We start from the raw sequence: 15,457 nt of genomic DNA on the forward strand, positions 1-15,457 counted from the left end.
CAATATTATAAGTCGATGAGAAATCATGTCATTCACGATTGATGGTTTTAATCTTTGTTTTAGTTTAGTATTGTTTAGATCGTTGAATTAAAATACCATTCCATCCTCTAAGAATTAAGTAAGCAATTATCCATATTGTGTGATCTTATCCTAGAATAATTTTATAACATCTTTGTCTTAGTGTACAAGCTAGTAGCGACGGAACCATGGCATCGATGTATTCTGCGATACAATGTAGCAACTTTCTCGTTAGGCGCCCAAAACATGTATAATTTTTCTAGAATATTGAAATTTCAGTTGTTGGCTCACTTCAGGTCCAGAGTATTGAAGGGAAAACATACAAACGCTCTCTTGCATTTCGCGCGGAATTTAGCTGCGTAAACAACGATTGTTGGCATTATGGCTGTTCAAGCTTTGCTGGAGTACGGAACGTTCTCGATGAATTAGCTGAGTAAATGTGGTTGTGCCGCTTTCAGTTCCAGCCTTTATTACGAAGGAACGTGCTCTATTTTTTAATTAAACGGTATTAATTCACAACTCCATTGAATACTCTTTTTTCTTATCAGTGAAAGATTTTGTGATATAGAACCTACGTTTGTATTTCAGCAGCCTATAGATAAATCGAGTGTAGTGATAATACTTATCTTCTGTAGGTTGTAGTGCCGAGGCGATAAACATTGGTTCACCTTGTTTTTATTAACCCCATCTCATAAAAGGCTGACTGTAGATATTTGTCTTCAAATTGATTACTTTTGGTGAGGGAGTGTTGGACAATTTCTCGAAAATATGTGAGATTCGTAAAACTGAATTAATGTATTTATTGCCAGAGTTCAGCAGTGTCTCGCCATTCTCGCTATTCTTGGGATACCGACCTGTTTCCTTCCCCTCAGCTGGACATAATTCCTGAAGAAATTCATTGGTTCCCGCTCTATAAATGCAGTGCGGACTTACGTTGGAACTTCGTCAATTATTTTAATGGACGCAGATCATCCTTCCAACAATAATAACAGCTAAGAATTATACCGGATTAATATAATTTGTGATCACCCAACGAGGAAGGCCATTGAACGTTCGTTGCTACCAGACCCAGACAGATGGTGGGCGGCTGGTGAGAAGTAGTGGGGAGCGCAAGCTTTATAAACGCGACACACAGCTTACAGGTTCACTCGAGCAGCTGTTGGTACGTGTTATTGAGTGGTGAGAGGAAGAAGACTGGTGCTAAGACTGCCGCGATTTAAATTTTCTCCACTGAATACGAATTCCACGAGAAGTGTTTTGTCGAATCGTTTTAAGTTCAGCTCACATGAACAAACGTTCTAGTATACATTTGCATTCGATATAAAAGAAATTAAAATCATTTCAAAATGTGTTTCCGTTCAAAAATTGGGGAAAGTGATACAGTGTCTCCTGTTGTGGAGTCTAGATACCAAATGGCACAAAAACTTAAAAAACAGAAACGTAAGGCCATGCAGCAACACCAATCAAATTTGGAACGTGAAACGTCTGCATCTGAAGTCGCCCCTAATACCTTAAATCGAGACCTGTTGGCACTCTCTACGATATACTATCGGGTGCTGCTCTGCGCGATCACAGATTTCTTCGCAAAATACCAGGACACCAGATTCTATAGGTATGTATACAACATTGGGCACATTTCAGATATGATATTGTACTCCATATACTTAAAAGAGCGACTCAACAGTTTGTATATTGTAGGTAGGCCATGTCCATATTGTCATAGTAAGTTACAATTTATTTGATTAATATTTGAGTTTAAAAGGTTTACAGTTAGATTATCAGCTTCATTTAAATAAGCCGAAAGGCTGTAAAGTTGTAAAAAAAAAATGCTTAAAATCACGTCACCATCCCGTCGCTGTTTGATATAAAAACAGTTTTGTAAGCTAAATAGCCTAAGTGCGTGCCGAGATTTGCGCTAGTTTCGAGATGCTTGACACATGCGAGGTGTTATCTGCGCTGGACGGTGTAAACGTATTGTGCCGGTATCCGTTCAACTAACTCGTATTTAGAAAATCAGTTTTCAGGGAGGTTAAGTTCAATGTTATTCTAACTCTTCCCGGTGAAACCTACAGGAGGCTGAATTGGGTACGGTAGTGATTCTTGTGGAGGCTTAGAGGTGTCATCGGCCCGTGTGTGTTGGTATTATCAGATAATCCGCGTGTTTACGGCGTGCCGCGTTGGTGTAATTATTTGCGTTAAACATTGTGGGACATGTGTTAATATATTATACTATCCCAGAGTTCTTAGCCGGAGTGCAACATAACATTCGGATACGAACCTAGGAGCATAGTAAGGAAATCAGATTGAAATGGCCCAGATATCGACCCGAATTTAAGGTCCCAAATTCCTCATCTTTCTTTCTGAGGGGTAAGTATATTAGCTGCTGACTTCACACCCGGAAGGCTGAGGTTCGAATCCCGGCCGATCTTGGGTCGACATTTTCATCTTATGAATCACGTGGCAGTAGGAAGGGCATCCGGTCTTGACCGCAGAATAAGCTGAAGAAAGTTGATTTTTTTCCATTTGAGCTCATATTGAAACATAGGAGCTAAAACAGTAAAATAAAGGTCAATTTTATTTTCCCCTCTTTTTTATCTTCATAAAACATTATTTTTCTATGATCCAAACCGGATACCAAAGCACAAACTTTTATTTTACCATTTACTTTCTTATTTATGCACACCGTCTTTATCTCATTGAAGATATTAATACACTGTGCACATGCTTCCTTCATAGTAACAGATAGAGATCGATGTTCCTTTGCCACTTAATCATGCGAAGTCTATCGTACTAAAAAAACTGAATCTGAACCTGAGATAAATCAGTCACTTAAATTGAAGGGTGATACCCGAATGCCAGAATTCTGATATTTTTAAAGAGCAGTTTATCTCTAGAGATTATTCTTGCACTCTTAAGATTCATTCCTGCAGCATTAATCCCAGGAAGTGAATTCTTAATCGTCATACCTTGAGCAAACCGGACTGTTCACCCTCTTGTTATTGTCATCATATATCAGGTAAAAAGAATGTTGAGTTATCTTTTGGCATTATTTTACATATTCATATGAAATAAAAGGTGCATTGATACTAAAAAAAAAAGTTTTACAGATAGACCTATTTGTATAGACATGAATAATGATATACATTTTCTTTTTTCGTCAGCTTGTGGCAGAGTTATCTTTCATTTGGATTTTACTGGAAGCAATATTAATTGTAAGGTATTCATGACTCAGGCATGCTTAGTAAAAAAGAAATTGATATAGTGTAGTGCAAGATGATGGTGATATTCAGATCATTGGCCCTAACATAGTATGGAATGTATATTTGATATTATATATGCCATGTTCCAATGTACCTTACACATTGTCCACACCAAATTAAACTTTCGGGCCGGAATTGTGACACACACTATAGTCTCGAAGAGAGAACCATCCTTATAGTTGAACCACTAAAGAATTGTTTCCTCACAATATTGGGTGTACTGAGGAATGTTATTTTGTAGTTCCATACATGTATAGTCTTAAGAGTGTTTTGTTATTTTCATAGAATCCTGTTTTGCACGACGCAGCCAGCTCACCTAGTGCTCCTCATCGCTGTCGTGACGACTGTGACTTTAGTTTCTCCTTACCAGAGCAGTGATGACGGTGCGAGCAGTAGCGGGTCCTCTCCGCTTACAAATCTCGTCTATCTCACGGCATTCATGATGCACTTTGGAGCCCAGATGTGGATGACTTTTGTCTCTGGTGTGTAACTTCTTCTTGGTTATCTTTTCAATGTTTTTGTAAGATTATATTTGTCCTCCCCTGACTAGACTTAAACTGACTTGGGTCATGACAAGAAGTGTCACTCCAGCCATGAGCTCACAACAGCTCTGGAGAACTGTAGTCTACTGCTAATGCAGGTTTCTCACTAATCTGACGTGAATGAAGTTTGATTGGATTCAGATTTTCCCTGTTTCATTCCCGATTCCTCTCAAAGGTTCACAGCTTGGGGGATATGATTGTCAAACATAGCGCTCTAAGCTGGGCTGGCACTGCTTGTATTTTCTTTTACTGGGCTTTTCTGCTAGATTTACCTTCATCAACTCTTATTTTCACCTGGTGATGTGGCTTAGAATAATCTTCATGTTTTAGCATACTCTTTTCTTTTCTGACACACCTTTTCACAGCGCCGCAGTTCTGTAGGGTCAAGAAAAGGACTGATGTATCAGTCTTATTTCTAATAGGTCATCAACAGACTGAGAGATTACGTACTGCAGTGGGTTCATGGGTCTAAGGTGTAGGCCTAAGACAGTTGAAGATATCCAGCTTTCAAAATAATTTTTGAAGCAGGAGAGTAAAAAATGAAAAAAAAAAGAAATGTTTTCATGAAATCATTCTGCATAGAATACACATTTTTTATAAAATAGAATTGACACAAATATGTATACGAAAAATGTTATTTAATATTTTACTATCTGACTTCACACTCTCCTTTTTAGAGGGGCCTTCATTTATCCGAAGTATCAAGTATCAAGCTTGGACATTATCGGTTTATTAATATTAAATAACGTTTTACAATATGGTTATAATTACTATTACTATTCTGTTGTAGTGGGTAATTATAATTACCCTAACATTGTTTAAAATACATACACAAATAGATAAATGAAACATGTCATAAACAGAGTGGTCAGGAACAACGTGAACTGGCTATATGAACATCAGAGGGTTGGTCATACTGATAAATAATTTGATATCTTGCGCCATTGTCATTTTATCAGCTGCTGAAGTTAGTCAATCAGATTGCTTCGCGGGCAAATTCAAATAGGCTTTGTGAGGCGATGTTAGTAAATCTGCATTGACATAAGACCGGCTCGAGAGCCAAGATGAGAAATCAGCATCAAACACACCACTGTCACCGTAGTATACTTGCTACGGCGCGAGCCCGTCAGCTCGGAGGTCCGTGTTCAAATCCCTCCCCTGACAAAGTTCTCGTTTTTCCATTGGTGCTCTCAAGCCGGTCTTAAGCCATGTGCAGATTTAGCAACATCGCCTCGTAAAGTCCATTTGAATTCACCTGAGAAGTGGTCTGAGTGTCAGTGGCTGACAAAATGATAACAGCACGAGATATTGATTTTTTCAAATTATTTATCAGTATGACCATCCCTCTAATGCTCACATACTTGGTTCACGTCGTTTCTGAACATTCTGCATAAATAGGCTTATTTTTAACTCTCTGAAGTTATACGAAACAATAGTTTATGGTAACTATAATCACACCACAGTACACGCATGCGCTGTACATGCGTCACTTTTGACCAACTAGAGTAGGTCCTCTGAAAAAACATATTCTACGTTCAAAGGAAGTCAGGAAATTGTCAGTTCTTGTGATGTTTGAGTTCGCTGATATATGATGACGTCTTACTAAGTACTGCATTTCTTATTTCAGGTCTGACACTCTATTTTGCTGTACCCCGACATACATTTGGAGAGGTCCAAAGGGTGTTATTTCCAAAGTACTTCGGAATGAACAGCATTCTTAGTGCAATAACACTATACATCTTTGTTAGTCTGCACCCGAGCAATACGTGGGACACCTGCATTGCACTTCAGGTGAGAGATTTACTTGTGACATACTTTACTTTTAAATAGGAAGGAAGGAAATGTAAGGGTATGTTCACAACTTGTGAAAGAAGAAATAGAAATATAGAAATATATATTTATTTAATTACAAGTAGGACCAGAGGTCCCTTTGGCTATAACTAAGTGCCACTTTAAATGTATTAACTAACAAACAAAACCTAATAAAAGAATACATAAAAAGCGTAAGATACATTTTCCTACTGAGGATATAAGAATAAGATTACAAACTAAACATCTAGGAGACTACAATAATACAATAATGAGTTGCAAACACTAAAATCAAAAGAGTGCAAACAAACTAGAACAATGCATACAGAAATACATAAAAGCAGCACTGAACTACACAGACAACACACCTGTTAATTCAATGTCAGTACGTCAGACCTATTCTCTGTAGTGGATTCCTCAATAACTAGCTGACTGTACTCTATGCACTTTCAACTCATACATAGAAAGACAAGGAACATGAATAGGAACACATAACAGGATAAAGACAATGACAGTTTGGAATTGAAAGAGCAACAGAAAAGTAAATAAAGACAAACATAAAAACACAAAAGAACGCATCTTCGTACACTGCTGTCTTCAAAACTGACTCTCTCCTCATTAATCCCAGTTTTTCTACATCTGTTTTTTCTCAGCCTCTCATGAGCTCATTTCTGCTTCCTACCTTCATCAGGAGGACGGGGATCAACGTTCACTAATAGGTCGTCTTGACAAATCTTCCACCAAGTGGGCTAGGTTTCGGCCTAACAGTGGCTACTTTTGGCTGGCCTTGCAGCTCTGCATTCGGGAGGCAGAGGGGCTGGTCCCCACCGTCAGCTGTCCTGAGAATGTTTTTCTAAGGTTTTACATTCTCCTTCACTAAGGTAAATGCTGGGACAGTTCCTGTTATAGGCCGCGGTCGCACCCACCTCACCTTCTCCACAAATCACAACATCAATTCAAACCCCCATGGCCTGAGAGACAGCATTGCGTCTAGAGGCCCTCCGTCCCCATCAGGGACAGTAGTAGTAGTAGTAGTAGTAGTAGTAGTAGTAGTAGTAGTAGTAGTAGTAGTCGTCTTGAAGTGGGAAGTGAGAGAGAAGAAGAACAGACAGATAAGAACGAAATGGAAAGAGACACAAGATGAATATAGGTGATAAAAGATTAGGAATGCTGACAAACACAAAAGAGGAAACAACCAGTGATAAGTCAAGTCATACACACATGCGTGCCTTAAAATCATCAGTATTTTAAGAAAACATCTTCGATATGTATGTCCAACCCTTGTCCCATTGTTCTTCGGGGTCACGTATGTAGCAAGATGAATCTTCGTAGCAACTTTTTATGACCGGATGTCCTTCCTGACGTCAACCTCATCCGAGGAGTTGACACGATTTATGATAGCAGGTAGAGAGAGGGTGAAACCCAGTGCTGGCACACAGTCTATTCCTATCCAGTTGCACTAATGGGTCTACTCAAGGCTTAATGTCTCCATCCAACGGACTAATCACCATCAACAGCATCATATGCCCTCATTCCATATGAACACACCGGAGAGGTTCGGAATTCAATCCAGGCTTTTGGCACGTAATCTAGTGATTAGAAGTTGTATACTGCCACCTCTCCTACCCTGTTGGCCAACATGCTGATAGCAAACATTTTTGCGACCAATGGGACTCGAACCAGCTAAGCACGGTATCAGACCATAAAAACTTTGTTTGTATAGAGACCATACTTTCCCATTTTAACACATACATGTTTCAAATCAGTCATTCCAGTTTTCATCCTCTAAACAAAGTACAATACTTGCTGAAATCCATCAACATATTTCACAAAGATACCTACTGAAAAGTTCAGTATTGGATGTTTTCATCACTAGTCATTTGTTCTAATGATGAAGGTCCAATTTCCTCAGCTAAAATTCCACCTTTATAACTTGAAAGGGTTATTTTGTTAATAAATACTGTTACACGATAAAACACAATATACAGTTACAGAAGAGGATAAAGGTTTCCACCTGTTCAATACAATAAAATAGTGAAATTATTAGAACATCACATATTTATTATCTGTCATTCTGGGACTGGTTTTGGCACCTACCTGTGGCATCATCAGCCTAGGAAATTGTTGCAAGGCTTTTTTAAATAGCTACATGAAATAGCTACACTGCCTGCTGTCATTTCTTGATGGATACAGTACTTTTGCATCCATCTCTTGGCTAAGGCCAGAGTAAAGTGTAGCTTCCACCGAAGTCCCAGTCAACTTCCATGGCTGTGACAATATGGAAGTTGCTGGGGTATGGGTAGTGCTGAGTAATGACATTCAGAGCATGACTAGTGCATCTGAGTGTTATGAAAGGTGCTGCTCATGCAGTCATGCTGCAATAGTACCTTCTGACCCAGTGAGGAAAGCAATGGCAAACTACCTCACTCCTCATCTTGCCTAGTACGCCTCATTTTGGTGCTGCCATTGGTTTTTGGGGTTTCCTTATAACCGCATAACCTTTGGCGGTGCTATTTGAGGATCCAACCATGAAATACTTGTACTAGTGTAAGAACATGAACAGAGCCTTCTATGCTAAGTTGTAAATTTTACAATTACGTATGTGACTTAAACTCTGTGTAATTAAAATAAGAGACTAGATTAATCCTTGTGGGACATCATAAAACATATATATACATTTCTAAAGCGTTTTGCATTATTGATTTGTTGTAACTATTATAAAACTAATTGTAGCACCCAGTTTTGATAAAATCCCTCATGTAGGGCAAAATTCATACAGCTATAAAATATGTACGACTAGCTTTAAAGAGTAATAAGAGCATTCGAACATGTTATAAAATGGACCATGATAAGTTATTTTACACACGTATTCTAGAAATCAGCTGTTAGTTTAGCATTTCAGAAAGTGCCTAATGACACAAATTTTTTAAAGGAATGCAGGAAGTTAGAAATGAGGATAGGAACCCAAACATTCATAGATTTCTATCGTGTACTCTATATGGCTATATTATTGCATTTGTAAAGCTGTCTCTTGGCAAGAACAAGTTCTGCGCTACTTGCACTCTACAAAGGCATCTCTTCCTCAGATATCTACAAAGTATAACAGTTTTCTATTATGTGTATAGATTTAGACAAGTCATATTGCATTGTTGTAGCATACATACAAGATACATGTTATAGCTCCTTAAATCAAAATAGCTTTCTGTTAGTGTATCTATCTGTCTCTCTGGTTGTTCACTAGTCATCATCAGCATACATTTACTCGGTAGTCACACAGAAACTGTTGTTACCAAAGAAATCCAGTCTGCATAAAACTTTGTTACATTTCTCACAGATACAAACAAGACGTACATTGTGACTAGTTTTCATGAACTTCTGTTGCAATGTAGGCTACTCCTCACTTGTTTTCCTCCACTACAAATGGTACAAGTTACCAGGGATATGTCACATTCAACCAATAAATGCATTACACCATCAACAGAAAGAGTTCTCCACTTTTAATAGATCTGTAACTAGATTAGTGCAACTAGTTTTGGAAAATACAGTAATATTAAACTGATTTTGTTTTGTTCTAGGTTGGTTCCATGGTCACCTGCTTCCTATTAGAACTGATCATTCGTCTTTATCTTACTCCACCTCTCCTGCGACTTATGTCCGCTAAGAATGCCATTGAGACTGCTGCGGGTGTTGGTCTGGAGATCGGCAAACATGATCCAGGAGTACTGATTCAGTGCCCCCATTACGTCAAGATCCACCAAGCATTTAGAAAAATTCACATGACTGTTGCTATTGGAAACATGTTGACCATGGCGTGCACACTTATACATGCACACTATCTAGCGAGCAAGATCTGCATGCTTTAAATTGGCACACTGTCTTCCATATCTTTTTCTAATAGATCTGAATGCATTATTTATGATAGGATCTCAAATCATTATTTAATTCTTTGTACTGAACAAATTTTTGTAAATCAAAATTATGTGTCAGTGCAGAAATCATCAAAATGTTGTGTTTGATCATTTAAACATTTTTACCATAAATTAATTGATATCAGTATTAATTAATTTGATGACACTGTCAGCATTCTTGCCTTAGGCCTGTAGATTTAATTTAAATTGCGAGATATTTAACGGTCACAAAGTATTGTGCTTGTTCCACAAGAAGCTTTAATATTTGACTGATCAAACAGTTCCATGTTTACCAAAGGCACTTTGTCATGAGTTTGTACCATCACTTTATAAGTATTAAATAGCGAGTGGCAGAGCTAGGACCTGCTCATTGTCATCTTCATACTGTGGACATCTCATTTCTTCAATGTTCATTGTTTACATCATGTGATTCATCTAGTCCATTACCATCATTCCAGCTTCAAACAATTGTTAAGTACTGTTTCAATGAAACAGTATTAATTTATACAAGCAGTATTACTCGAAATGTAGATTTTTAAGTCCAACATATTTATATTTTTTACTTTTAAATCCTATGTGTCAAATAAAAACAATGTGTTCTGTCTTGAATTACATGAATGTTAAAATAAACTGAAATTCTGTATGCAGTGATGCAAGCTTTGTTATTTCTCTTGCTTCAGAGGGTGGCTTGGCAATTGAAACTACAAATCATTCCAAAATAATTTAAAGTCCTACTTCACTAGAATCCTAAAATCCTTAAGAAAGAAGGAATGTCTTCTTTGAAGATTGCCTCATTATCTACCTCTACTAATAACATATGCACTTTAATATGGCATTTGGAAGTTGCTGCTGTTACCAGGGTTACAATTTGGAGGTTGCAGTATTTGTCTGTATAGAATTTCCATGAAAATGGAGTCTTAAGGGGAGTACATTTAGAGTTTTTCATTTGGAGCATTCCGTAGCGTAACGGTTAGTGTTATTAGCTGCCATCCTCGGAGGCCCGGATTCGATTCCTGGTACTGCCAGAAATTTGTAACTGGCAGGAGGGCTGGTACGTGGTTGAAATGGTACATGCAGCTCACCTCCAATGGGGGTGTGCCCGAAAAGAGTTGCACCACCTCAGGATGAGGACATGACTTTATTTTACTTTATTTGGAGCATTAGTGTTTCTGTACATATGGTATCATGGAGGTGGATTTGATGTCTGATTACATATTTTTTGGCCATTATATATATATTATCATGAGTTTATAAGCAAAACACATTAAGTCAAACATCTTATTTCGGAGAAAAATAGATTCATTCACTGCCAGTATCTGCTCTCAGAATAGGAATATTTCTGTTCAAAATTATGCAGTTTCTGGAGTATCGAGTACAGCAATAAGAAGCTGAAATTGTATTAAGTTTATCTGAATAAAATTTATTTCTCAAGATTTTGCAAGAAAATAAAAATTACAAGTTCAATAACCAAAATGACCTTATACAATTTAATGGATATCACTAACAAACTGAACGGAAAAAAGCCATGGTAGTATGAAAATGTCAAGAACTCAAACACCTGACCGTTTTTATTGTAAACCCATGATATTTTGGGTTTTTACTCTGATGAACAATGTACGAGATTCAGACCTACTGTATCAATTTAAGGAGTGTACCAAGTTACATGCATAAGCCACCCTCTTCAGCAGCTTTACAGAGAGAATTTAAAGACTCATGAAGAAATTATCATTTCTTTTCCATAGCACTGACCTAATATCCTCATTTTTCCAGGGCAGTACCACTTCTCAGTCGTGCATCCTTGAATCCCATCTTGTCCCTTAAAATGTGTCATTCTGTGGATTTAAAAAATAAGCACCAACCATACTTCAGAGTTAAGAAGCTACAACACTTGCTCTGTTTGCAATAAATCACAACAAGTAGATTGTTACTATTCAATACTTCCTAATGACAAAGTGCCGGCCCTGTGGTGTAGGGGTAGCATGCCTGCCTCTTACCTGGAGGCCCCAGGTTCGATTCCCAGCCAGGTCAGGGATTTTTACGTGCATCTGAGGGCTGTTTCAAGGTCCACTCAGCCTACGTGATTACAATTTAGGAGCTATCTGACGGTGAGATAGCGGCCCCGGTCTAGAAAGCCAAGAATAACGGCCAAGAGGATCCGTCATGCTGACCACACAACACCTTGTAATCTGCAGGCCTTTGGGATGAGTAGCGGTCGTTTGGTAGGCCATGGTCCTTTGGGACTGTTGCAGCATGGGGAGGGGGGTAATTACAAAGAGCAAATGGAGTTGTAATAAGATGAAAGGATTGTCACATTAGGTCATGTAATGGAAATCAAACAAACAAGAGTACAAATATAAATCATCAAAGATAGGAAGGCAGACAAGAGTAGTTCATATGGGTAGAGAGATCGACATAAAGCAGGGACAAGGCAAAACACTTCTTTACACATTGCCACTCCGGAGATGGGCTCTCCTTTCACTAATCCCAATTCTCACAGACCCACACTACCTTACAGGGCTATTATTGAATTTTTTTGACATAGATATGTTTTTGGACTGGGGGTTCTATTAGAATTAGCATAGACAGCTTTGCGTCCACAATTTTCCGTCACCTCGAGAACCATGGCAACCAGTGTAATTCGCCTGTGTATAGTAGGAGAGAGAAAAAAACATATGCACGCTTCTATGCTTCTTTGTGTAGCGGAGGAACTTAGTTAATATTTTCTTGATATTGAAAGTGCAAAGGAGAAATTCAGATAAATACAAGATAAGGAAGAGGTGTAAAGAAAGGGAAGTTAATGCAGAAGGATATCATTTTAGCAGAACTGATAGTTATATTCAAGGAAATTAATTTTATCAGTTAGTTCTTTCAGCCTATAATCCAGTTCAGAACAACAAACTACTGTATGGTAATTTTAAGCATGTGATTATGAACGTGAATCAACTGCCAATGTAATGAATATTAGAAAACAAACCCAATGGTGCAACAGCCCTGAAGGGCTATGGCTTACCAAGCAACCACTGCTCAGCCTGAAGGCCTGCAAATTATGAGGTGTCATGTGGTAGGCATGACGAATCCTCTTGGCTGTTATTCCTGGCTTTCTAGTTTGGGGCTGCTATCTCATTGTCAGATAGTTCCTCTATTGTAATCACGTAGGTCGAGGGGACATTAAAGCAGTCCTCGGATCCAGGTAAAAATCCCTGACTGGACACAAATCTGGGTAAGAGTATCATAGGTTATGATTTTCATAGGTTATAATTTTCATTTCCGTGTTGACGTATGACTAGACTAAACTAAACTCTAACTCTAAACTCTGGGTAAGAGGCAGGCAAGCTACCTCTGCACCGCAGAGCCAGACAATGCAATGAATACAAAATAAATTGAAAAACATATAAAAGATCAGTAAATTACAAATTAACAAACTAAATGTAGTTATGAAACTCAATTTGGAAGATCAAATTTTGCAAACATCAACTCTGTACTTGTCAATCATCTACATTGTCTCAATCGTCTATTTCTTTATTTTTAACCCACTGACTTATTTTGACGAGTGTCACTTGCCCCTAGAGATTTTGATAAGTGAAACTCCCAAAGTCTTCTGTCATTACATTTTGGTAGCTAGCAAAACCCTTTTTGGAAGTGATCATTTTCCTATCATAATGAATGGAAACAACAAGCCCCACCCAAGTGTACGCCCAAATAAATGGAATACTAAATATGCTAACTGGCAAGACTACAAATAAAATATTAAGGCAGAGTTATACAGATTACCACCACCTACCCATTTCAAAAATTACAACATTGACTATATTGTAAGAGAATTCACCAATATCATACTTAAAGCTGCAGAAAATTATGTTCCAAGGACCAAGAATACAACTTACAGAAAATCAGTTCCTTGGTGGAATGATTCCTGTAAAGATGCAATTAAAAAGAAAAACCAAGCATTCTACAACTATAAATGGCATCCACTTTACAAAACAAATTACGATTCCAAGAAAGTCGTGCTGCAGCCCAAAAAGTTATAAAAGAGAGTAAACAAGCATCTTGGCTAAAGTATGTGTCATCTCTTTCTCATCAGACCCCACAAAACATAATTTGGGAACACCAACGAAAAATAAGAGGGCTTAAAATACCCTCACGTATCATAGCTCTTAATAAAATGACTGATCAGTTACAACTACACATCACGATATTGCAAATGCATTAGCACAGAACTTTGCAAAAATTTCAAGTGATTCCAACTACAAACAAGAATTTTTATCCTCTTGTGGAGATTGTCCTGAATTACAGTCACACATCCATCTAAGTGCTGACCAATGCTACAATGATAATATCAGTATTACTGAAGTACTACTTGAACTTAGTAGCTGTTGAAGTACAAGCCCAGGTCCTGACAATATTATATATGACTTCTTGAAAGAACTTCTTCCTGAAGACCTGGCATTCCTCACTGAAATATTTAATTTCATTTGGTCACAGAAAGTCTTATCTGTAGCTTGGAGGAAAGCTATAGTAATATCAATACCTAAGCCTGGCTGCGACCATATGTTACCAGATAACTACCAACCAATAGCTCTAACCTGCACTATATGCAAATTAATGAAAAAATAAATAAATAAATAAAAGATTAAAATGGGTTCTAGAACAACAGAATTTCTTCACTGCAGAACAGTGTGGCTTCCTACAGTTTCACTCAACAGCTGGCACCTTAGTAGTATTAGAGTCAGAAATCCTGGATGCCTTTCATTACAGACAACATCTCCTTGCAGTCTGCCTAGATATTCATAAAGCGTATGATATGGTGTGGAAAACTTACATTATTAAAACTCTACTGCAACATAATATTAAGGGAAAATGATCAGTTTTATCTATGACTTCCTGCAAGACCAACACATTCAAGTTCGAGCTAATGGTGTCCTGTCCCAAGAAGTCAGTTTAGAAAATAGTGTCCCACAACGCTCAGTTCTGAGTGTAACACTATTATTAGTAGCTATAAATGGCATCACATCATGCATTAACCCTCCTGTAAAGACCTGCCTCTTTGCTGATGACATGACTATTTTTTATAGAGGTCGCAACCTGTCAACCACCCATAAAATTATACAAAATTCTCTTTAAGATATTGCCAAATGGGGAAAACACACAGGCTTTACTTTTTCCTCAACCAAAACTAAATGCATCTTATTTTCCAAACAAAAGAGTGATAGTAACTGCCCAGAATTGTACCTCAAGGGAAATAAAATTGAGATATTAAATGAAATAAAAATACTAGGAATGACCTTTGACAGAAAATTAACATGGAACTCTCATCTATAAACTGTAAGAAAAGGTTGCCTACATTGAATTAATGTACTTAAAACATTGGCAGCTAACAACTTGGGAGCAGATCTTCATGTATTAATGCTCACTTACATATCTATAATTCGCACCAAACTGGATTATGGTTCTATTATATATAATTCAGCTACAGCATCCTCACTGAAAATACGTCTCTCAGGATTGCCTTTGGAGCATTCAAAACTAGCCTGATCTCAAGTTTATTAATAGAAGCTAATGAAGCCCCGCTTCGGACTCGCAGAAAACAACTGACTTTCAACTACGCAGTAAAGATAGTGGCCTCTCCTCACCCCAGAGCACATGCCTACTTTTTCCCACGCTATCAGCCTCAATGCTATTCCTCGCAACAAAACTGTTGCGTTCCACATTAGATTTATGCAATACTTACAGAAAATTAATTCTTCAATTACCCCGATTGCTTCAAGAACTAAAAAAGACATCACATTCCCTCCGTGGAAAGCTGAACCACCACCAATAATATTAGATTTAAGTGAATTCAATAAAGGAAACAACAGACAGTACCGTATTTAAACAAATACTATCTGAAAATGTGAAAGTCTGTCCAGACACACTCCTATAT

The 15,457-nt window shown here is 37.8% G+C and overlaps 1 protein-coding gene across 1 annotated transcript; it reads left to right on the top strand.

The window, feature by feature from the left end:
• Nucleotides 1-1,152: 1,152 nt before the first annotated feature.
• LOC136879402 (transmembrane protein 205) lies at nt 1,153-10,184 on the top strand. The gene is made up of 4 exons (XM_067153218.2): nt 1,153-1,630; nt 3,564-3,760; nt 5,448-5,611; nt 9,205-10,184. Exons 1-4 carry the CDS (start codon nt 1,365-1,367, stop codon nt 9,490-9,492), a joined length of 915 nt encoding a protein of 304 aa, XP_067009319.1. The 5' UTR covers nt 1,153-1,364; the 3' UTR covers nt 9,493-10,184.
• Nucleotides 10,185-15,457: the final 5,273 nt, after the last annotated feature.

Source organism: Anabrus simplex, chromosome 8, assembly GCF_040414725.1.
Source record: "Anabrus simplex isolate iqAnaSimp1 chromosome 8, ASM4041472v1, whole genome shotgun sequence".
NCBI lineage: Eukaryota > Metazoa > Arthropoda > Insecta > Orthoptera > Tettigoniidae > Anabrus > Anabrus simplex.

Coding starts and splice junctions, on each gene's coding strand:
- LOC136879402 (XM_067153218.2), top strand. CDS start 1,365: ATGTGTTTCCGTTCAAAAATTGGGGAAAGTGATACAGTGTCTCCTGTT. Junction 3,761..5,447: donor GTGGATGACTTTTGTCTCTG/GTGTGTAACTTC, acceptor TTCTTATTTCAG/GTCTGACACTCTATTTTGCT. Junction 5,612..9,204: donor ACACCTGCATTGCACTTCAG/GTGAGAGATTTA, acceptor GTTTTGTTCTAG/GTTGGTTCCATGGTCACCTG.